At 41.6% G+C, this 24563-nt stretch overlaps 1 protein-coding gene and 1 pseudogene across 2 annotated transcripts; both read right to left on the bottom strand.

The window, feature by feature from the left end:
* Positions 1-2448: 2448 nt before the first annotated feature.
* On the bottom strand, positions 2449-8692 carry LOC146501260 (uncharacterized; annotated as a pseudogene).
* Positions 8654-24330, bottom strand: clmnb (calmin b). 2 transcript variants are annotated; one of them, XM_085133899.1, is made up of 10 exons: positions 23540-24330; positions 20316-20377; positions 20143-20238; positions 19665-19748; positions 19479-19571; positions 19176-19402; positions 18739-18932; positions 13003-13085; positions 11272-12569; positions 8654-9879 (listed from the first exon to the last, which is right to left on the bottom strand). In XM_085133899.1, exons 1-10 carry the CDS (start codon positions 23553-23555, stop codon positions 9750-9752), a joined length of 2283 nt encoding a protein of 760 aa, XP_084990025.1. In that variant the 5' UTR covers positions 23556-24330; the 3' UTR covers positions 8654-9749. The 2 variants fall into 2 exon arrangements, with proteins under 2 accessions (XP_084990025.1, XP_084990024.1); XM_085133898.1 differs by having other exon boundaries at positions 8660-9879; positions 24062-24322.
* Positions 24331-24563: the final 233 nt, after the last annotated feature.

The following is a 24563-nucleotide window of genomic DNA, read 5'->3' as shown; positions in this document are numbered from 1 at the left end:
CAGGCAGCTGCTCTGAAACTTCCTCTTTATATACAAGAGCGAGAGTCAGTTTACAGTCCAGTTAAAAATTAACTAAGAGTGATCTGTCTGCTCTGTCCCATGCTGAGAGGCTGAGCTTCAGTGATGCAACACAGCTGATAAAAATGAGCGTAAATGCATCGAATCTATTTTTTATTTTTCATTTTGTGCCTGCAATAATCATCAGAGAAGATCTGACAAATCAGATGTGAACGTTGAGTTCATTCTGTCTTAATCATTTTCACGTGAAAATGCATTTTGGAAGTAAAACATTTTTTAAAAAGGGAGGTTGTATTAATTGCATTTACACGTATTCTTAGCGTGCAGCAGTTTCATCTTGCTTGTGTTGGTGGCAGCCTGGCACAGTTTAGCTACTTCTCTGTAAACACTGATGATAAACTGAGCAAAGTTGATTCAAAAATCTAGAACGAGCTGGTTTACAGACAGCAGACGATCAGCTGCTGTCAGCTTGTCATTTAAATTCTATGATCTCACATCTTCCATAAAAATGTGATGCAGGCTAAATGACTGTTTTTAATAAAAAATGCACGGCTCTGCATGATTGCAGTAACGTGTTGAAATGTGTCTCCATGTAACACAGTTTGAGGTTGTTGGTTTTGTGGCCGTGCAGCCGGGGCTCATTTTATCAGCTTGAACTCGTCTCTTCTATTGATAAATGAAGTTAATAAATAATGGAGGACAGTAAGGAAAAAAACCACTGAAGCTTTTTCACAGACAAAGGTGGCGTGAAAAACATTTAGCTAAAGAAGCGTGTGATGCAATAATCATTTAAACATGAAGACAACGTTCAAATCTTCAGCTGCTCTTAAAAAATGACAGATTTAACTGGAGGACAAAAAGGTCGCCTGGAAAAGCAGCTCGAACCCTGCTGACCAGCTCACAGAGCAAACACAGCAGTTATGGAGCTTTGATTTGATCTTTGTTCACTTCCAGTTTATTTTGTGCTACCAGTGTTTTACATGAGCTGACAGCTTCCTGTTTCCTGCTACGCTTTGCATGTTTGTTTGTTTGTTTTTGTTTAGTGTGTACTACAGAGCTCCAAATCCTTGCTATCAGGGTCTAACACTTTTTCTGTTACCATCATTAACTCGTCGGTTTCTAGTTTGGGCGTCATTCTTGACAGCACGTTATCCTTTAACTCTCACATCACTAATGTCACTCGATCAGCTTATGTTCACCTCCGTAACATCCATCGCCTCCGCCCCTTCCTCACTCCACATGCCACTGCTATCCTCGTCCATAGTCTCTCTGATCAACTACTGTAACTCACTCTTATCTGAGCTGCCAACAAAAATCCATCAACAAGCTCCAACGTGTCCAACGTGTCCCGTATTATTACTAGGACTCCCTCCACTCACCACATCACCCATCCTGAAGCAGCTTCACTGGCTCCCGGTTCAACTCCACGTTAATTTTACTCCTCTACACATTTAAGGCGCTTCATTGTCTCTCCCCACCACATCTCTCTGATTGGTCCAGATCTCCATCCCGGTGCCTCAGATCCTCCTCTTCTCTTCTTCTTTTTGTTCCTTCCTCTCGTCTTGTTTCTGTGGGGGGCGGGGCTTTTAGCTCTGGCCCTCGACTGTGGAGTTCCTCACCCCCCGACCTCAGAAACATCAGTTCTTTCCCCCGTTTTAAGTCCTCAAAACCCACCTGTTCAAGAACCAGAGCCTCCTCTGTATAACTGCTGCATGCTCTTAAAAAAAATATTCTGTTTATTTCCTGTTCTTATGCTCGTCTTATTTGTTCTGTGAAGTGTCCTTGAGTGTTTCGAATTATTATATTACATATTATGATGATGATGATGATGATGATGATTATTATTATTAACCTCCTAGGACCTGCCATCCACATATGTGGACATCACATTTTGGGTTATTTAGACCAAAGGCAGCACGGTGGCACGGTGGTTAGCACTGTTGCCGCACAGCAAGAAGGTCCTGAGTTCAATTCCACCATCAGGTCTTTCTGTGTGGAGTTTGCATGTTCTCCCCGTGTTTGCGTGGGTTCCCTCCGGGTACTCCGGCTTCCTCCCACCATCCAAAGACATGCAGCTTGTGGGGATAGGTTAATTGGAAAATCCAAATTACCACTAGGTGTGAATGTGAGTGCGAATGGTTGTCTGTCCCTGTGTGTTGGCCCTGCGACAGACTGGCGACCTGTCCAGGGTGTACCCCGCCTCTCGCCCTATGATAGCTGGGATAGGCTCCAGCGCCCCCCGCGACCCTGAAAAGGAGAAGCGGATGGATGGATGGATCAATTTTGCTCTACATGGGCCTGATATCCTCCTACGAGGACATTATGCTGCTACTGTTCTATCAAAATTTAACCAAATATCCTCATATGTGGCTCTGATTTTTCTTAAAAACAAAAATAATTTTTTTGCCCTGGTAAAAAAAAATCTGGTAATTCTTTGTTTTTACATTGACCGGGCCCCAATCAGCCCAAATATAAAAGTGAAATTAAAAAAGCATGTCGTGGAAGAGTTCGGGTCTGAGGAGGTTAATACTGCAGCTTATTGAGCTATGTGGAGCTTAAAGTTTCTGAGTAACTCTCTGAAGCACAAACAGCGTGTCGCGTTGGTGCTGTAATTTACACTGAATCATTTAGTGATGCAGAAAATGTGAAAATGTTTTTATACTTGGTCCTAATCAGATGCTAATTTTATTTTACATTGACGGAAATGCTGCTGCCAAAACACATAATGATGTGCTGGGCTCAAAGAAAGCCTGGCTGTGTTAACACACCACAAAAACCTGTTCAGTCACTAAAAGTCATTTTGTTTGACCTGCTGACGAGCGAAACCGTGTCCCGAGCTCTAATGTGCAGCCTCCACATTAGAAATAAGTAACAGGACTTAGAGCGCACTCCACATTTAAAGTGCACTGAATCAAACAATAACAGTTTTTCTGCAACATTCATTTCCACTCTTATTTACATTAGGAATCATTAACAGCTCAAATTTAATTAACGTGTAAAAGTCGGGTCACTGAGAGGCAGGGAATGACCCTGGACGGGTCACGGGTCTGTCGCAGGGCTAACGCTGAATTGTTGGCACTACATGCCATATTAGCTCCCCTCCAGCTGCACGTTATTTATGATTTTTATCATATTTTCTCATTTTCTCACCATCTAAAATTAAGCATCTGAGATCCTCAAACAAACAAATGTTGAAGAGAACTGATAAAAATCCTGCTCAGTGGCAACAAAACCATAAATACACAAAAACTCTCAAAACCTAACAAGGTTTTGAGAGTTTTTTGTGTATTTATGGGTTTTTATCAGTTGTCAAATATATAAACAGTCTGGCCCAGAGTGTCCTTCCACATACAGAGATAATAATAGTAGTAGAGTTGCTATGACGGCATTGCCCCCATTAACATTAAACAGCCTTGTTCACTGTTCATTTGTTATCTCTTGAATCACCGTTTCATTGTCATCGTGACACCGATCTGCGCTGGTGTTTTTGGTCCACCATCGCTCAAAAAACGGCAGATGGTGCCGTTAAATATGTGCACATATTTGTGCAAAGCAACAACAGAGCCGAGCAGCACATGCAAAAAGCAGAAATAGAACAAACATATCAATGCAGCCACTTTAGGTGAAACTCTTCCTTCCTGGACCAGGTCAAAGGTGAGCTGGATTATATGATCCATGGAAGGAAAACCCGGATATTTTATCCAGATTACACTTCTGGGACACTTTGATCTGGGTTTCCATCAGTCAGTGGGACTGCTCTTGATTAATATGCGTGTGATAAATCTGTTGTCCTGTTAATCAAACTATTATCCATTCATCATCTTCTCAGTGAGCTTAAGATCATCACGACATCTACACAAGACTGAGTGAGGTGAAAAGCACGAGCTGCTAAACCTCAGCGTGCTAATGTGACACGACATCGTGAGCATTTCTCTTCTGCTGTTGGAGAATGATGCTACACGCTCTTGCAAAACAATTTCCAGTAATTGCCAAAGATGATGAAGAGATGTTACAGGAGGAAATAGCTTTCAGAGTGAAAAAGTGACAAAAAGAGAAAATGCTTTTGTAATGAGAGAAAAGCTTTTCTCTGTTTTACTTTTGCAAGAATAGCAGAGACTCAGTCACGGGGATAAATTGCTGCCATTTAAATCTCTTTTCATCATTTCATGAAAACGGAGAAATAAACCATAAATCACCCTGTAATGTTTGAAAGACCAAACTCCCTCTGCAACTTCAGTGAAACTGCTGTTTTCCTGACTGGAAATGATACGCTGCACCGCGACTGTCATCTTCTCTGTGTGATGTTCACTCATGTCGAGACGTCGTGGGATCCACGAGTCGTCCAATAAGCAGGAGGAGCCCCGCGTCACAGATTATGAGCATGAACGAGCTGCCAAAGGTTACTCATGGGGGGGCAGAGAAGTCGAGCATGGTGTCAGGTCTCCCCCGTCCTTTGCCTTAGTTTCTCCCACCTTCAGCGTGACCTCATGAGGTGTCTAAATGTAAGGACATGGAAAAAGGAGCAGTTAGAGGACAGAGTGAGGAGAAGTGGATCTCTGAATGAGGTGAAGGAGACAAGGGAAAAGTAAAAACCTTTTGTTGTGTTTCAGTGTGTTTGGCAGCTTCATGGTTTTCCATTATTTGGTTCTTTCTTAACCTCGAGGAGTGACGGCATCTTTCCCTCCAATAATCCAGAGAAGTTGGCTGAGTGGGAGAAAGTGGATGATGCCCCAGCGCTCCTCAGGAGACCCGCCTGTGGAAACAACAGTCAGTCTGTTAATGCGTTTGCTCTGAGAAGCCGTGTTACAACCTGACGTTTCACTGACAGTAATTATATCTGACTAGTAAACGACTCCACCTGACAACAGGAAGCAGTTGGACTGACACAGCTCCACAGACTGTGGATTCAGGAGTCAAAACACTTATCAGTGAACATATTTCACAACGGGGTCACACCTGGACTCACCTCTGCATAAATGTACATATAACGGTTGTGGTGTTGACAGTGTTTTCACCTCACTGCTTCAGAGGTGTTCTAAGGATTATCACAACAACTGGGACACAACGCACAATCCCAGTTTGTGTTCCACTTTAAGAAAAGTGATTGTTTTTAATTTGATGACACCAACAAATCTGATAAAAGTTGGGAGAGATTAACAACAGGCTGGAAAATAAGACGACCGGCTATTAAAAGAGCATCTTTGAGGCAGAGGTTCACCAATCTGCAAACGTATGTGTGTGAACACAGTTCACCACTGCGTCCACGGTGGCAGGTTAAGGCTCTGTCATGCAAAGAAGAAGCCACATGCAGTGTTGGTCAAATTACTTGAAAAAAGTAATCAGTAATTAATTACTGATTACTTCCCCAAAAAAGTAATCCTGTTACTTTACTGATTACTTATTTTCAAAAGTAATTAGTTACTTAGTTACTTAGTTACTTTTTAAAAACACGATTTACAACCTGAATAGGTGATAAAGTGATAGATCTTTCAGCCCAATTCTACTTTTTCTGCATAATCATCATACAAAATGTAATCAAATGAAAAGTCTCTTTTTAAAACTTGTTTTATCAGTTTTAATCTTTTAACTTTATGCATCAAGCAAAAATTTAAAATTAGTTTAACATTTAAACCTATTTTCTGCACATTCCAGCTCATAAAATAAAATATTTTGTGTGTTTACACTCAGTCTTTCAAATAGATGCAAGTAAAACACAGCAGAAAATAAATAAAGTCAAAGACTAGCGGTCCTGTTGCTCTATTTTCACCTGTAAAGCAGGAGTGGGGTAGGCGGAGGGTTACCCTGGTGCAGGTGTGCCGCGGTCAGTGGAAGAATCCGCGAGTTTCTCTGTGAGTTTCCCATTACGTCGTAGCTACTCGGTGCTTGTTTGGAAGTTTAGGGGTTTTTTTCTCTGTAAAAAGAAGTTTTCTTCCCACGCACAACGGACACTAATGTTTTTGTCACTTTTTATGGAATCAAACTCAAAGTAAGGTCAGTACTTCCACGCTTTAAACGCTGCACGCTCATACTCTCTCTGCACTCGATATATGATCCATTGTTGATCTGCACACAGCTGTTGTCACGAACGTCGCACTCGCTTACGTCACTGTCATGAGACATTCTCGCAAAAAAATCACGGTTTTAGTAACGCAGTAACGCAGCGTTCCTACGGGAAAGTAACGGTAATCTAATTACTGTTTTTGCAATAGTAATCCCTTACTTTACTCGTTACGCAATCTGATTGCGTTACAATCTGATCTGTAACGCAATCAGATTGCGTTACTGTAATCTGATTACAAAAAAGTAATCAGATTACAGTAACGCATTACAAGTAACGTTACTACCCATCTCTGGCCACATGTGAACATTATGAAGAAGCAATGATGTCTTCTCTGTGCCAAAGCTTATTTAAAACAGACTGAGACAAAATGGAAAACTGTTCTGTGGTCGGGCGAATCAAAATCTGAAATTCTTTCTCAGCAAACATGGACACCACACTGTAATCCAGACACTCACCACCTGAAAATAACAACAGCTGCTCTCTGCAGTTCCCAGATGTTTACAGACTGTTGTTAGAAGGAGGAGGGATGTTGCACAGCTGTAAAAATGTCCTGATCTCAACTTTTATGAGATGAGTTATTTGCCATCAGGTTAACAATGAGATATTATTCTTTCTCAAAATTGTACATTTTCTCCATCTTAACATTTTATGGTTTCTAAATTCTATTGTGTGTAAAATATAAGTTAATAATCATAAATCGTTCCATTCTGCTTGATTTATATTTTACACAGCATTCAAACTTGTGTTATCAGGTATGATTCTGTGTCCAGGTACTGTTTCCTGTATCTGGATTAACGAGTCCACATTTTTACATCTTTAGATTTAAAGCCTTTATTTTGCAAACTGTCTAATCTAATTACTTTTATTTTAATTCAGAAAAAATACCTAAATTATGAAACATAACTTACATTATTGCATCAATATTCCTGAATCATTCTTTGGCTTTTTGCTCCAGTAGCTTGATAATATTTTGCTGGTTGGAACTGTTGTACATAGTTTTTCATTTATGACATTACTGATTATGAATTTTGTAAAAAAAAATAAAAAAAAAAATATATATATATATATATATATATATATATATATATATATATATATATATATATATATATATTATTGTTATTATTAATAAAAATAAAATAAAATAAAATAAAATAAAATAAGAAAATCCCCAATATCCAATAGATGGCTTTATGTTTATGTTTTATACACAAGACTAAACTGGAAACATAAACTTACATAAAACAAAATAAGCATGTTTTCATATTCAGAAAGATGGAGCCATGAAGTAAAAGTATGTTTGGGTAACAAACAGTCCTCCTACGCTGTGTTAACCTGGAATACTTTGAATCTCTGTATGAAGAAAGGATGCAAAATGACACAGATGCAGTCAAACATCTTGAGTCTGTGCTGCAGTAGGATATCATAAATCTGTACCTAAGATACTACTTGGATATTTTAAATTCTGTATTCGCTTAAATACACCATGCTGCATCCGCTTTAAGTAAAATATTTCAGCACTGTTGGGAGATGTTCCAACGGGGAAGCAAAATGACTCAATCCCAGCCCGATGTATCGTTGGTAGATTGACATGCTGTGGTTTTAACCAGCTGCATTCCCAGCTGGCCCAGGCTTCCCGTTCTTGAGCCAGAAGCTCATACAGCTGTCAGAGAGGCGGAAACCAGGAGCAGCGAGGTGGTTGCAGCGTTCAGCCTGAAGGTCTGTGTGGGGCTTTTCAAATAGTTGAATACCTGATGTGTTTGTTATTGACATGATCAACACATAATAATAAAGTTTCATTCCTATAAAAAACCACTTGGTTTATACTCTAACCCCATATTCATGTATAAATATAAATATATATAAATATAATCTTTGAAACGTATATACTTATAAGCTACCTTTGAAATACACATGATTGTTAATAGTTTGTCAGAGGCCTGCAGGTGTTTCCTCCAAGTCTCAGAGCTGACGCTGCAGACAGAGGACTCAGATTCATGAGAGCTGGAAAATACATTTTTATAGTGTAGCTCGTCCATCAACATGTAGGCTGCTACGCAATCTTAACTGACCCCCCGTTCTTTTTTTTTGCGCCATCATCTGCCTGAGGTGCAATTTGCCACTCCTGCTGTGGCACCACCCATCCCAGCATCTGTCCTAGCTCCAGATGTTGCCTTCTGAAGCCCACCTCCACTCCCTCCCTCCTGGAGATGAGGCTGCATTGCAAATCTGTGAGAGCAGATATGGTGGCCTGCAGGCTGTGTTCTGTCTAGCTGGCCACCATCCCTGGGCCTCCAGGGCCGGCTCTGGTTATCAGACCCAGAAGCTGGGCAAGCTGAGCCAGAGCTGACCCAGGCCCGAGGGTGATGCTGCTGCTGGACGTCAGGCTCAGTAGCAGTTCTGCTGGCCGGGTCAGGATACGGTTCAAAGGTCGAGGCCGTGTTTAGGGCTGATGTACCGAGCTGCTGCAGCTGATCGGCCTCTCTCTCCCTCAGGCCTCGGTACAGCTGATCTATACGCAGAGGGACACGTTAGCAACACTGTTATACATATAAAACCACACACAGCAGACATCATTGCTGCTTCTCTCGCTATCCTGGCTTGACCGTGCATAAGACCAACAAACCCCTTGCTTTGGGGGAGTGTTGTTGTCGTGGCTCGGTGTGGGGGTGGCGGTGTTGAAAGTATATCGATCTCCAGGGCTGAGCTTTCAACTCGGGGGTAATGCTCTAAGCAAACAAAGGCAGTGTGTTTTTAACTTCTTAGAATTTGACCAGCAGTGAATGTTTGAGTATTTGTGGGCAGAGAGGACAGAGAATACTCACCCGACCCCCAACTTAATACACTTTCTCTTCAACGTGGATTTTGAAGACTTACGTATCTAATGCATGCTTCTGTTTCGCTCTGTTGTCACTGTGATATTCCAAAAGGCATTACCTAATAGTCCAAACTGCTTAAAATGACAACATCTATCTGTTTACGAGTGGATCACACGCACACACATCAAGCAGCTGCTTTATTGTTTGTATCAGATGGTCACAAAAATATGACGGAGAAAGCCTGTGGTAAAAATAAGATTGAACTCGGGCAGCATCCGAGATGAAGACAATAAAGCGGTCCACACTCAGCCATAAGTGACACAGTGAGAGTCTGTGAAATGCCAAAGTGCTCATTAAGTATTATCAGCTTAATCTTCACTTGTCAATACAGCTTCTAATTAAACAGCAGGTCACATGGGATCTTCAGCAGGCAGCAGGATGCTGTGTAGACAGTTTGTCCAATAAGAAGGTCGCTGCGATGCTGCAGCGCCACCGTGTGGTCGGTTTTGTCCAGTGAATTTCAAAAAGGAGTCATTTTTCTAGGAAAATCAATTTTTGGACATGTGTTCAGCAAAAAAAAAAAAAAAAGCCCCCAAACCATTTCTGATAATAAGTGCGGTGCAAGACCGAGCAGCTGAACGTCTGTGTAACAATGAGGATTACAGGATTTAGCTTTATCTGAAACTATGGCCCTGAGTCTTATCAGATTATTCTGTGTATCTGCTTAAATGGCGTCTTTAGGAAACTGTCGCAGACGAAGAGTCAGTCCAGCCTCATGTGTCCCTGTTTGCCTCATTAGTGGTAACTGGGCTCGTGAGCATGTTGGAATAAGAAGCTTGTGCTGCAGTGACTCAGAGGTTCGTCTGACTGAGGAGGAGGCAGCAGTACAGCAGGATCCAGCAGGCCAGGAGCATTTCCAGCTCTGACAGGGTCACACCACAAGAGGCTGCTGAAGGCTGAAGAAGGGATCCTTCGTCACCGCTGGAGACAAACAAAGTGTGAGGTGAAGGTACTGCACACGTTGAAGCAACCACATCGAAATCAGGAGTAGCAAAAACTACAGATACATTCAAATGTCTTTTTATAGTGTTTATCCAAACAGGAGCTTCCATGTTAACTCTTTACCTTGTTTTCTATGGCTAAATTACAATAAACAGCATTCTGGGTTCATCAGACTTTAAGTTAGCTTTAAGCAGCCATGTGACTTAATAGAAACCCTAAAACATGCTCGAAAGTGAAGCATCTTTTATTTCATATATAAAAACACTGATAACTCAAACTTCTCAGTGTGACGATACTGTTTAGGTAAGTGCTGAGGCTACGTTCACTCTGCAGGTCTTGATGCTCAATTCTGATTTTTTGATCAAATCAGATTTTTTTGTCTGCTCGTTCACACTACAAATAAAATGCGACAGCAAACGCGCTCTAGTGTGACGCTCAAAGCGGCCGCATGCGCAAAAGAAGACGTCACACACAACGCGCTCTGTTTAGACCCAGAGCAACAGTATTGTTTGACTGATGGACCTTAATATAAAGACTTCAGACTTTTCCCAATTTTTGCTTTAAGTTATTTTGTTATTTACATAATAATGTAAATAACCTAATAATGATCCTTATTGCTGTTTTAGAGGAGCGCTGCTTCAAAGGATAGTTGCAGATTTCTGTCAGAATCTGCAGATTATACAGAACAAATAAAATATTCACGTTTCTCCAACGTTGTTCCCAACAGTTTCACTGACATCTACGCTGGATGTCCAGGAAGCGTTCACGATGTCTTCTCCGGCGCTGATAATTGGCGTCTGTCTTGTGTCGGTGACGTAAAAGACGGATTTAATGCGACTTGACCATCAAACAGCAGCTTTCTAAAACATCTGATATGTATCGGATTCAGCACCACATACAAAAGTGACCCAGATCGGATTTGAAAATATCGGATTTGTGCCGTTCACACTGTCACACCATGATCGGATAGATGGTCGCAGAGGGTCAGAAAAATCGGATTTGATGGGCTTTCGCCTGCAGTGTGAACGTAGCCTTAGACATGAAGAGGGAGACCAGGATGTTTAAGGGGCGTGAAGTTTGTTAGTTCCCATGAGCAGCCTCATGTCTCTGCCCCCCCTTCATCAGTAGGTGGCACTATTGAGCTGAAAAACGCAGCCTCTATAGAAATATTCCTCTGGGCCGTGATCACACTGTGACTGAGCGCTTTCCATCCCAGGCTGCTGTTTGCACAAAGACCCTCTGACAGTAATGCGACAGTATTTACTCGCTTTATGCTGCAATACAAGAGAAACAGCAGCAGCAGCTGTAAAAGGAAACGATGCTCATCATCTGTGTGAAAGCCGCGTTATATGTTTACTGATAAATCGTTACCTGGGTGACTGAGGGGTTGGACTGCAGGCAGGAGGCCAGAAACCTCCGAGTGTGCGTGTCCTGGGACTCTCCTCCCCATCGTGCTCTGTCGCTGTCGTCTCCTCTCCAGCTGCTGATTTAACAAACCCCGACGCTGCTGAATCCATCGCTTCATCAGCGTCTCTCATTTTTTCTTCTTTGCACTTCCTGCCACTTTCTTCTTCTGTGTCACTTCTGACTTCACAGGCAGCCTCATCAGTTATTATTTTTACATTTACTTCACCCTTAAAACTTTCTGAATTTGTACTTTTCTGGCTCTTCCCATCTTCTTTCATCACAGCAGCATCTTGGCTTTCATTCCCTAAATCCTGCCCTCCCACCTGTCCACGTTTTTTGGAAAGCTCTGCATCTCTTCCGTCCTCGGTGTCCTCCTGCCAACGGGCCACTTCAACAGTTGCTTGTGCTGCATCGTCCTCTGTTTTGTTGACCCCATTCTTGAACATCTTTTTCCCCCTTTCTTCCTCACAATAATCCCCATCATCATCGCTCTGTGCTCTATCAGCCCGCTGCTCTTCATGCTCCTCTGTGCTTCTACTTTCACCCTCTGGCTTAAAGTCCAGCGCTGCTCCACCGTCTGTCATTTTTCTGAGATTTCTTTCATTCAAGTCAAAATCAAACTTCCTGTGCACCACTGCCTGGGCGGATTCAAGCTCAAAATCAGCCTTTTGTAAAAAGGAGCCTTCCTGATATTTGGATTCTTCTTTCACTTCCTCTGCTGTTTCCTCTTTGACCTTTGGTACTTGTGTTTTCAGCTGATTAGATGGTTGAAACACATCTTTATTCAGCTCCAGGATGTAGCTATATGCATCCTCCTCATCTGAATCCAGCGACGGTAATCCGTAGATTCCTTCCTCGGAGCTTAAAGAATAGCAGCTTTGTGCTCGTCGCTCGTCGTAGCCGTGATCCAGTCCGCTGTCCAACCACAGCTGGACCTCCTGGCTGACTATGCCAGCATCCAGAGGACTGGGTGGCTGTAAAGTGCTTCGTGCACTGCCTTTCCTTTTCTTGTAATGTGAGTCTGAAGCAGTCCCAGCAGGTTGGTCGGAGGCAGCTGTTCCGTTTGTGCGAACGGACGGAGAACGTGGACTTCCTGAAGATCTCCGAGACCAACGCTTCCACAGAAGCTGCTCGCTGCTCTTCTCCAAGCCTTCCAGCAACACCTGGACTTCTGGAACATCAGCGTCCGTCTCTTCAAAGCTGACGGACTCAAGTGATCCAAAACTGGGAATCTCAGGAATGTCAATATCTGGTGTGGGAGCCTGTAATATAAGCATGTCAGTGATAGCAGAACAATAATGTCACACTATGAAGGTATTAGTAAGTCATTTATATATCATTAATCCTTCTCAGTACGTCATTTATGAACAGATATGTTTGTCCATCTGTTACTGTAACAACAGACGTTACACAGAAGTCTGTAATTGTTCTGAAAATCAATGTTTTTATGTAAAAATCCCTCAAAAACGATTTTACTCATTTGTACCCTGATGTCACTTATTAAAAAAAACAATTACTAAACTACATTTTCTAAACAAAGACACCTTTTGATTCAGACTTTCAGGTACACAGCAGGACTTTGCTACGTTAGGAAACAGCGACGCAGTTTCAAGAATAACTGAGTGATATAAATTTCTTTCTTTATATCTACCTCGCTGTGAGACTGTAGTGAAGGTGAACTTGTGCAGCACTAACCTCATCTGTGCCTGAGTGACACTTTGGGAACATGGAGACGTAGGTGATGATGGACTGCTCGTCTGGTGAAGTGCACGCCACATCTGCAGGGAACGATTAAAAAAAATCATATGTGTGTGTGTGTGTGTGTGTGTGTGTGTGTGTGTGTGTGTGTGGCTTGTAAGTCCAGCCAGTGTAGATTTGCCTTAAACCTGATCAGTTTCAAAGAGCAGCACTTTGTGTCCAGAAACAGGGTGAACATATAAATGGCTGATTAGTGTGTTTCTACTCTCCTGTAGCCGCACTCAGCCAATCACACAAGCACTGCCTTCTTTGCTTTTAAGTGCTCACTAACATTCACACTCATTCACGCTGCGATGGATGCATCAGAGAGCAGCCAGGGGGGAGTATGTTGCACAAGGATACTTGGCATGCAGACTGTGGCAGCCAGGGACTGAACCACATACCCTTTACTGCTGGGAAACATGCTGGATAGTAGTGATGGTAAATTTGATTCTTTTTACTGAATCGAGTGTTAATGAGTCACTCACCAAAGTGAATCGAGTTTTTTGAGTCATTTGATTCACTGAGTCAGTCAACCAGAGAGTGCAAAAAAATGTATATTTTCACTCAAACTTAATTTGTTTCTCTTTTCATGTAAATCCTACTGCTAAGATGAATGATTCTAAAAGAAAACAACTATTTTATAGAGCAAAAAAGAGCAAAAACATTTCTAAAATTAAGCAATTTCCTATCAAAATTGCTTAATAAACATTTATTTTGTTTATTTTATTTTATTAGTATTTTCCTTAAATGTGTCAAATATATATTTTCTCATCTAAATGTCCACTGAGCTGTGAGCCAGGGGGCGGTAATGCGCCTTAACATTGGTGTCCAACCAAGAAGAAGAAGAAGCTGTGAGCCAGGAGGGAGGGGCTGAGTAACTCAAATGTGCTGTTAGCATGTTAGCTGTTAGCATGTTAGCAGAGCGATGCTACTGTGAACCGAGGAGCTATTTTCTTGATGTGAGCTTCTACTCAGGGTTTTTTCTTCTAGTTCAGAGCAGAAATGCTTTTGTTAAGATACTGGCTGTTCAATTCAATTCAATTCAATTTTATTTATATAGCGCCAAATCACAACAAATGTCGCCTCAAGGCGCTTCATAGATACAGAGAAAAGCCCAACAATCATATGACCCCCTATGAGCAGCACTTTGGCGACAGTGGGAAGGAAAAGCTCCCTTTTAACAGGAAGAAACCTCCGGCAGAACCAGGCTCAGGGAGGGGCGGCCATCTGCTGCGACCGGTTGGGGTGAGAGAAGGAAGACAGGATAAAGACATGCTGTGGAAGAGAGACAGAGATTAATAACAGATATGATTCAATACAGAGAGGTCTGTTAATACATAGTGAGTGAGAAAGGTGACTGGAAAGGAAAAACTCAATGCATCATGGGAATCCCCTGGCAGCCTACATCTATTGCAGCATAACTAAGGGAGGATTCAGGGTCACCTGGTCCAGCCCTAACTATATGCTTTAGCAAAAAGGAAGGTTTTAAGCCTAATCTTGAAAGTAGAGATAGTGTCTGTCTCCTGAATCCAAACTGGAAGCTGGTTCCACAGAAGAGGGGCCTGAAAACTGAAGGCTCTCCCTCCCATTCTACTTTTAAATACTCTAGGAACAACAAGTAGGCCTGCAGAGCGGGAGCGAAGTGCTCTAATAGGGTGATATGGTACTACAAGGTCATTAAGATAAGATGGGGCCTGATTATTTAAGACCTTGTATGTGAGGAGCAGGATTTTGAATTCAATTCTGGATTTAACAGGAAGCCAATGAAGGGAAGCCAAAACAGGAGAAATATGCTCTCTCTTTCTAGTCCCTGTCAGTACTCTTGCTGCAGCATTTTGGATTAACTGAAGGCTTTTCAGTGAGTTTTTTGGACATCCTGATAATAATGAATTGCAGTAGTCTAGCCTGGAAGTAATAAATGCATGAACTAGTTTTTCAGCGTCACTCTGAGACAGGATATTTCTAATTTTAGAGATGTTGCGCAAATGGAAGAACGCAGTCTTACATATTTGTTTAATATGTGCGTTGAAGGACATATCCTGGTCAAAAATGACTCCAAGGTTCCTCACAGTGTTACTGGAGGCCAAGGTAATGGGGCGACCGTGGCTCAGGGGGTTGGGAAGCGTATCTGTAACCGGAAGGTCGCCGGTTCGGTCCCCGGGCTCAATGTCCTGGTCGTTGTGTCCTTGGGCAAGACACTTTACCCTACCGCCTACTGGTGTTGGCCAGAGGGGCCGATGGCGCAATATGGCAGCCTCGCTTCTGTCAGTCTGCCCCAGGGCAGCTGTGGCTACAACTGTAGCTTGCTTCCACCAGTGTGTAAATGTGAGAGTGAATGAATAGTGGCATTGTAAAGCGCTTTGGGTGCCTTGAAAAGCGCTATATAAATCCAATCCATTATTATTATTATTATTAATGCCATCCAGAGTAAGAATCTGGTTAGATACCATATTTCTAAGCTTTTCAGCGCCGAGTACAATGACCTCAGTTTTATCTGAGTTAAGAAGCAGAAAGTTAGTGGCCATCCAGGTCTTTATGTCTTTAAGACATTCCTGCAGTTTAACTAATTGGTGTGTGTTATCTGGCTTCATGGACAGATAGAGCTGGGTGTCATCTGCATAGCAGTGAAAATGTATGCTATGTCTTCTAATGATGCTGCCTAGGGGAAGCATGTATAATGTAAACAGAATTGGTCCTAGCACCGAACCCTGTGGAACTCCATAATTAACCTCAGTGTGTGAAGAGGACTCTCCATTTACATGCACAAATTGGAGTCTATTAGATAGATATGATACAAACCACTGCAGTGCAATACCTGTAATACCTACAGCATGTTCTAATCGCTCTAATAGAATATTATGGTCAACAGTATCGAATGCTGCACTAAGGTCAAGAAGGACAAGCACAGAGATGAGTCCACTGTCAGAGGCCATAAGAAGATCATTTGTAACCTTCAATAAAGCTGTTTCTGTGCTGTGATGAACTCTGAAACCTGACTGAAACTCTTCAAATAAACCATTCCTCTGCAGATGATCTGTTAGCTGTTTGACAACTACTCTTTCAAGGATGTTTGATATGAAAGGAAGGTTGGAGATTGGCCTATAATTAGCTAAGACTGCTGGGTCTAGAGATGGCTTTTTGAGTAAAGGTTTAACTGCAGCCAGCTTGAAGGCCTGTGGTACATAGCCGATTATTAGAGATAGGTTGATCATATATAAGATCGAAGAATTAATCAATGGCAGGACTTCTTTGAGCAGTTTTGTAGGAATGGGGTCTAAAAGACACGTTGATGGTTTGGAGGAAGTAATTATTGAAGTTAACTCAGAAAGATCGATTGGAAAAAAAGAGTCTAACTTAACATCAATGGAACTAAGAGTAGCTGTAGATAATATTACATCTGTGGGATGATTATTGGTAATTTTTTCTCTAATGATAAAAATTTTATTTGAGAAGAAGTTCATGAAGTCATCACTAGTTAACGTTAAAGGGATGGTTGGCTCAACAGAGCTCTGACTTTTTGTCAGCCTGGCTACAGTGCTGAAGAGAAACCTGGGGTTGTTCTTATTTTCTTCAATCAGTGATGAGTAGTAAGCTGTTCTGGCTTTGCGGAGGGCTTTCTTATAAAGCAACAAACTATTTCTCCAGGCTAAATGATGATCCTCTAAATTTGTGACACGCCATTTCCTCTCCAGATTACGAGTCATCTGCTTTAGGGTACGTGTTTGAGAATTATACCACGGGGTCAGGTACTTCTGATTAGAGACCTTAGTTTTCACTGGAGCTACAGTATCCAGAGTCGTACGTAGTGAGGAGGTGAAATTATTAACAAGATAATCGACCTCTGTTGGGGTAGCGTTTAGATAGCTGCTCTGCTCTGTGTTGGTACAGGGCATTGACGATGATAACAGTGGCTGGATTATATTCTTAAACTTAGTTACAGCGCTTTCAGAAAGACATCTACTTTGATAAAGTCCACTCTCCACTGCTGCGTAATCAATTATTGTAAATGTAAATGTTATCAAGAAATGATCAGACAGGAGAGGGTTTTCAGGAAACACTGTTAAATGTTCAGTTTCTATGCCATATGTTAAAACAAGATCTAGAGTGTGATTAAAGTGGTGGGTGGGTTCTTTTACATTTTGAGAGAAACCAATTGAGTCTAACAACAGATTAAATGCCATGTTGAGGCTGTCATTTTTAGCATCAACATGGATGTTAAAATCACCCACAATAATTATTTTATCTGAGCTCAGAACTAAATTAGATATAAAGTCTGAGAAATCAGACAGAAACTCTGTGTAAGGCCCAGGTGGACGATAGATGATAACAAGTAAGACTGGTTTCTGAGTTTCACAGCTGGGGTGGACGAGGTGAAGCATCAGGCTTTCAAATGAATTAAAAGTCTGTCTTGGTCTTTCATTGATTAATAGACTGGTGTGAAAAATTGCTGCCACACCGCCCCCTCGACCTGTGCTTCGAGATTTCTGGTAGTTAGAATGACTCGGGGGTGTTGATTCATTTAAACTAACATAATCATCCTGCTGCAACCAGGTTTCTGTAAGGCAGAGTAAATCAATTTGTTGATCAATTATTAAGTCATGTACTAACAGAGACTTGGAGGAGAGAGACCTAATATTTAATAATCCACATTTCACTGTTTCACTCTTTGGTTCAGATGTGGATACTGTATTGTTCTTTATTTGTGATTGTTTAAGTTGTTTGTTGCTGGTTTTTAGTTTGTTTTTTGTCTTTTTGGAAGCAGACACAGTCTCTATGGAGATGGGTTTTTGGGGGGGTAGCAGGAGGAGAGAAACATGTTCCCCCCCCCGCCCCCCCCCCCCCCCACACACACACACAATTTTAATTATTAGCTAGATATATTTCTACTAATGGAATTAGTTTGCTAACAGCAACAGGGATGAGTCAGTGAGTCAGTTGGGCTTGTGAATCATGATTCACGAGTCAGTAAAGTGATTCTCGAGTATTGAACGATTCGTTCACGAATCGAACATCACTACTGTATATGCACCACGTGGGCCCTCAAAATAATAATTTGCATATCGTGTGGCCCTGTGGAGCTGAAGGTTCCTGGTTTAGGGGAGGGTTGGTCGAGTCAGGTTTATTTGAAATTTCAACACTGACTAATTTATGTTAACTAAATATTGCAAGAGATATAAAATGTGATATTTGTGGCTTTCTCTAGAGACATTGTGAATCCACATGACTCTCATTTTATACATTTTTCATGTTCCTGAGTCAGGACGTTTTTCTGAACTCTTCAAATAAATAAATAAGTCCATGGTTGGTTCTGTAAGTAAGTTGGTTCAATAACAGTCCTGACTCAGGGCCGTGCTGTTGTATAAGCAGGGCCCTTAATTCATAAGCGTAACACTGTCCGTCATCTTCATGCTGCAAGAACGGGGGCGTGGCAGTGGGAGCTGTGGGCTGTCCTGTGCTGTCTGACAGCTTCCTGTATGCTGTTGATGTTTTGTGCACCAGCTTGTGCCTTTTCTCCATCCACTATACGCCTCAGAGAAACATTCATTCATTTCCATTTGTCCTGTCAGCCCCCTGGGCTTGAATTTCATATATGCATTTAAAGAAGACTTGTTCTCATGTTTACAGTTTACTGTAAACTGAAAGGAAATCTCTCATAAGTCTGGACACATAATCAACATGGTGATTTTTTACCTTCAGGCTCCAGCAGTGGAGGTACATCCAAGCTGTGATGGGCTATCATGAAAGCCTGCCGGATGTTTTCCACTGGATCTCGATGAAAGCTTTCCCTCAGATCAACCATGTCTGGGTTTATGGACTTAACCAAAGCAAGAAATGCCAAGCCGCTCCTCCAGCTCTTCCCAAAGTCCTTCACGTCCACCCCGTACCTGCAAAAGGTTTAAAATGCCATTTAATTAAATGACAAGCGTGAGCCATCGTTCCAGCTCCAGCTAAAACTATTCTGATTTCTAACAAGAAAGCTCATCTTGGGCTGATGTAGGGATAAGTTTACCACCTATTAGAGCTCAAAGTAACCTGCTGACATTTTGTTTCATTGTTTGAGCGGGAATATGTTTGAGCTCAGTGTTAATTAAATGACTTTGTAAGTGTTTTGATCTTTTTATGCTCACTTTGATGTGCATCTTTGGACCCATTGCAGAAGCACCTTGATTGCTTTCCCATGATACTTTGCTTCCCTGCCAGCCTTCCTGCCTTTACTTGGCAGCGTGCTGCAAGAGTATGTGCCAGTGTCACTTGGCTGGGGTGAGAGGTCATTAGAGGATGGATAACTGCTCATTGACAAGGCGGAAAGGCTGGAAGACAAATGCTTCTGGAGGCCTCCCATCACCTCCTTTACCTGTGCAGGAGGAACACAGAGGTGTGAGTCTAAGATGATACATTAAGACATTTGACTCATAGATGATAAATCCAACCTGAAAATGCAAGATGATGCTCCAAACAAGGTGAAGAACAACAGACGGTTTTCCATCAGCAATTCCAGAAGCGTCGATGCCAAGCAGCTTTACCTGGGAGACAACAAGGAAACATCAGTCACTTGTTATTCCTGATTTAAATCATGTCATTCATACGTGTCAGAGCAATGTCAACAACACACTCACATGTCTGTCATCCAGAAAGACCAAGGCCTTGGAAATGTTGTTAAGTCTGAAGATGCGTTGAGAAGAAGACCTAAACCTATAAAGCTAACAAAGTTAGACGAGAAAAACATGTTTGGGGAAACGAGCTGGATGATTTTATTGCTGTTAAGAAGACTGCTCCCGTTATTATAGCAACCCTGAGCAATGACGTTACCAACAGCACGAAGACAGTAAACTGGGAGAAACTGCTGGCTTGGCTTTGACAAAGCGTTAGGCTTGAGACTAATTAAACAGAAAAAAGGAAATGACATCAGCAGTAATTAAAACATTTCCTGTCTCTGGCCATGACAGCAAACTCTTTTTCACAGGAACTGGGCTCCCAGCGTCTCCTGGTGAATCTCTGCTTCCAGACTCCTGCTACGCTTGCAGTGGCCAAATTTAAACTTTGGCTCAATCTTTCTCGGCATCACATTTGTCCACCGAACAGCACGATTCTTACTAGTCTGCACCCAGACAGCTCCTCCAACAGGCCCATGAGGATTTTGCCATCCTGAATGTCTGTGAACAGGTCGTGCACTTCGATGGGAGGGTCCCGCTGGGGGGGAAAAGCATGACCCTCATTGATAACCACATTTTTTTCAGAGTGATCTGATGAACTGATTTGTGCCTTACTCTCTGCAGAAACACATTCATCCACCTGGTGAAGGTTCTCTTCTGCACTGCTTTGCGTTCATCTGAGGAAGAGAAAACAGGGCCTTGGTACACCAATATTTAAATAAAACATGGCATCAGCAGTGATCTATGGAACGCCAGGACTGCCATAATGAATTAATTAAATACACCATTAAATAATTAATTAAATGTGGCAATAATTAATTAAAATGGGAAATAATTAATTAATTAAATAGTTATGACACATGTAATTAATTAATTATTGGCACATTTAATTAATTATTTATGTATTTCACATTTTAATTAATTATTGACACATTTAATTAATTATTGACACATTTAATTAATTAGTTATTGACACATTTAATTAATTATTTATGTATTTCACATTTTAATTAATTATTGACACATTTAATTAATTATTTAATGATATATTTATTTATTTCATTTTGGCAGTCCTGGCGCCTGGCTCTCATCATGAAATAATTTTATCTGTCAACCTCACCCATCAAACTCAGGGGGCGGGGTTAACGCTGCCCATGCTGCTTCTCTAACATTTGATTGGTTGCCGTGCAAAGTAAGTCAAAACAGGTCGATCCTAGATAATCGATTGCTTGTGTAGACTTGGGGCAGCCAGGTATCCCAGAATACATTTCAAATCACAGGCAGCAATGTTGGTGGTGTAGTTTTAAAATACCCCGTTTTTCTGTCATCAACTACACTTTTAACAGTGTTTTAGCCACGAATGTCGCGCTGTAATCTTCACGTCTGGTCAGGTTGTCAACATAGAACATGTTTGCAAAGGTGCTCAGATGTTTTCAGAGATTTCAGTAGCTCTGCTAACAGTCAGCATGCAGAGTGCACCGAGGGGGTTACGTTAACCGGTTTGTTTACATATTCCACTCTCCGTGTTCCACGTGTTGCATTCGCAAATTCTCATTTTCACCGAACGATCGTCTCTTTCCACCTGGTCTTGTGTCTCTGTGCTTCTGTAACATAAAGAACGAGCTGACAATTTTCTCACGAAACCAGCGATCAGCTCAACAGGCCCTCAGTTTACCTGCATGCATCCTCCTCCTCACCTGTCAGCTGTTTAACACCTGCTGCTAATTCAAGAAACACGCCCGCGTTACTTGGTGATAGTCACAGTTTAACTGGGCAGCCGGTGCTCGATATTACGCAACGTCAGCACATTTTTCTGCACAAGATAAGTAAATATAGTTTTTCCCGAGCGCAGAGCTGCTGGAGCTTGTTTCCCAACAGAGCACTTTATCAGCGGCTGATGTCCAATCACCGGCACACAGCTTTGAAACCTCACCTGAGTTTTAGCTCTCAGTGGTTAAACGCTGGACTTAATTCACTCAGGTTTTGTCTGTCGGGTCACGTTTACTTCGCTGTTTTATTTACAACTGAGCAAATCTAAAAAATAAATTCTTTATCTGGTGTGTTTTGGATTTAACAGTAAATTTTGAGATTAAACTGACTTTTAAAATGTTTTTATACAAAGAGGAAGGAGAAGGCGCATTTCCACCGAGAGGAGCAGAGTTTCCAACTACATGTTCATAATGCAGACTGCAACCTGGACAGAAATATTATATCATCTGTTTTTTAATAGGTTTTCTAAGCACAGGTTCACCTGTTCAACCAATCGCTTTCATTCCGCTTTGACAAACTGATGGTTCATCTCTGTTACAGTGTTGCGTTAGACTGCTATATTTTTGTGTTCTTTATGCTGTAGATTTTCACGTCTCTGGAATAGTCAGTATTAAGGATGCTTTTCTGTAAAATCATATTGATATGACCCGTGAATTATTCGTAGATGACAGTTAGATTAGTCAGCTGGGAAACGCTGTGTTACCTCAGAGAGCTGAAGATATCGTGGACATGCTGATCTTGCTCCGTGGTGTGCAGGTCCGTTTACCCTCATGATTAATATTCACAATAAAAATATTAGCCGAACATCATGACGTCTGTATGTGTGTCATAGTTTCGAACAACCTTTGTACAGTTAAAGCAGTTACTACATGACGGAAACACCAACGTTATCTCTTTTATGCGTTTATACACAGGTCACGCTGATGACTGAACAAAAACCCAAAGATCAGCTGTTAATCAAGTTTATTTGCTCTCTCTCCTCCTTAAACATGTTTTTAATGTTAGTTATAATTCAGAATTGGCGACTGAAACACGTAGGACACATAAGAACATCAGGAAATAAAACCCTGATAAATATAACCTCAGTAAAAGAAGTCCGTGTCAGCGGGGATTATTAGCTGTGTACCGGGGCCTGCACTTTGTCGGTGGTAATAACAGCTCGATTGCTTGCGAGGCGAGCGGGTCTATCCACGCTTTGCCGTGAGACTGGGCAGACATCTCCGAAATCATCGAAGCACTTTTGCAAAGAGGCTGTATCTTGAGAAACCGACCAGACACATGAAGATTAAACCACTACATTCTCGGCTAAAAAAATATTAAAACTGTATTTGGTGACACACACAAACAGGGTTTTTCAAAGTTCAGTTCTGTTAGTTTCCACATGCTGGTTGTTGTGTGCTAAAAACAATGGCCACCAGGCCAAAGCAATGGTTTTGAGTCGATCAGCGTTAACCCCGCCCCCTGAGTTTGATGGGTGAGGTTGACAGATAAAATTATTTCATGATGAGAGCCAGGCGCCAGGACTGCCAAAATGAAATAAATAAATATATCATTAAATAATTAATTAAATGTGTCAATAATTAATTAAAATGTGAAATACATAAATAATTAATTAAATGTGTCAATAAATAATTAATTAAATGTGTCAATAATTAATTAAATGTGTCAATAATTAATTAAAATGTGAAATACATAAATAATTAATTAAATGTGTCAATAATTAATTAATTACATGTGTCATAACTATTTATTTAATTAATTATTTCCCATTTTAATTAATTATTGCCACAATGAATTAATTATTTAATGGTGTATTTAATTAATTCATTATGGCAGTCCTGGCGTTCCATAGTGATCAGCCATAACGTTAATGGGAAATCGTTGGTGCTTTATTCGTGTGGTTGTTATTGTCACAAATATTAGTAAATCGATTAGCTTTTAGCACTCAGTAGCCACCCTAAACATTGCTGTGGACTAAATAACCTGTGCACAGCCACAGCACTCTGACAGGAGCGAGACACTGTGCCCCACCAGGCCACAGAAGAAAGATAATAGCCCCAGGCACTGACCTAGCCTCCCAAACATGATCAGTATCCACAGGAGGCACCAGGATTATTCTGATCCACGAGGCCCCACCCTGCAAGCACAAGGACGCAAAAGATCCACGTCCAATGCTCTGGTGCTTTTAACCGCAGAACAAGTGACCTGCGTCTGTGTCACGTCAGAGCGGGATAGAGATTGATACGATATGAGGCAGCTGGTTTTTAATGTCGTGTTAATCTCAGAAGAATGCAGAATATTGAGGTATTTAGTAATTAAATGTCCATACTCTGTTTTAGATAGACAGTTTACATGAAACCCAACTGAACAGTGCTGGAGAAGGAACATCTTTATAATAATTAAAAATTTGATACTAAAACACTAAATGATTGGGCAACCAAATGACACGAAGCCAAGAACCTACCTGGGAAATTCCCTAAGAATGAAGTCAAGGAAGCAGGAGAGCAACGATGGTCCTTTTTGTTTTCTTTTCAAAGGTGGCCTGTATACACACAGTTATTTAAGTAAACCCCACCAGGATAAGGCCGTACCTTGAGATGTGTATTTATCATTGAGCTCGCTCGTTGAGTTTGTCTGTGAATCCCAGCTGTCCTGCATCCTCGTTTAGACTCTTGGCACATGATCCATGATGGAGATAGAAAGTGAGAATAAGTCCAAATGTCAGCAATCAGAGGCACTCCGCGGTTTCCTTAAACACTAATGTTGAAGGCAAAAGAGAGGCGGTGTATCTTGCCCCAACACGCTGAAACCTCCCTCTGACGCGTCCTCGCACCACTCCCCCGAGCACAGCGTGAACCCGACTGCAAGTCTGTGGTTTATGAAATGCTGAATGTAGTGGAGGTCACTGCATGTCCAGGGGTCTGTTTGCATGTAAGAACTCGCTGTGGTTTCTGTTTTCACGTATAAGGATGTCGTCCAGAAGATCTCATGAGTGAATGAGTCACTAAAGTATTTCTTCATAGCTCAGGTTAAAGGTCCGAGCAGAGGGAGCCAAGGTTCCTGTGGTGTATTAATCAGTTAAAGAAAGAAAAA

Source organism: Neolamprologus multifasciatus, chromosome 15 (genome assembly GCF_963576455.1).
Source record: "Neolamprologus multifasciatus chromosome 15, fNeoMul1.2, whole genome shotgun sequence".
Lineage (NCBI taxonomy): Eukaryota > Metazoa > Chordata > Actinopteri > Cichliformes > Cichlidae > Neolamprologus > Neolamprologus multifasciatus.
The sequence above is the reverse complement of the archived record's forward strand: the minus strand, read 5'-3'. Positions and strand labels throughout refer to the sequence as shown.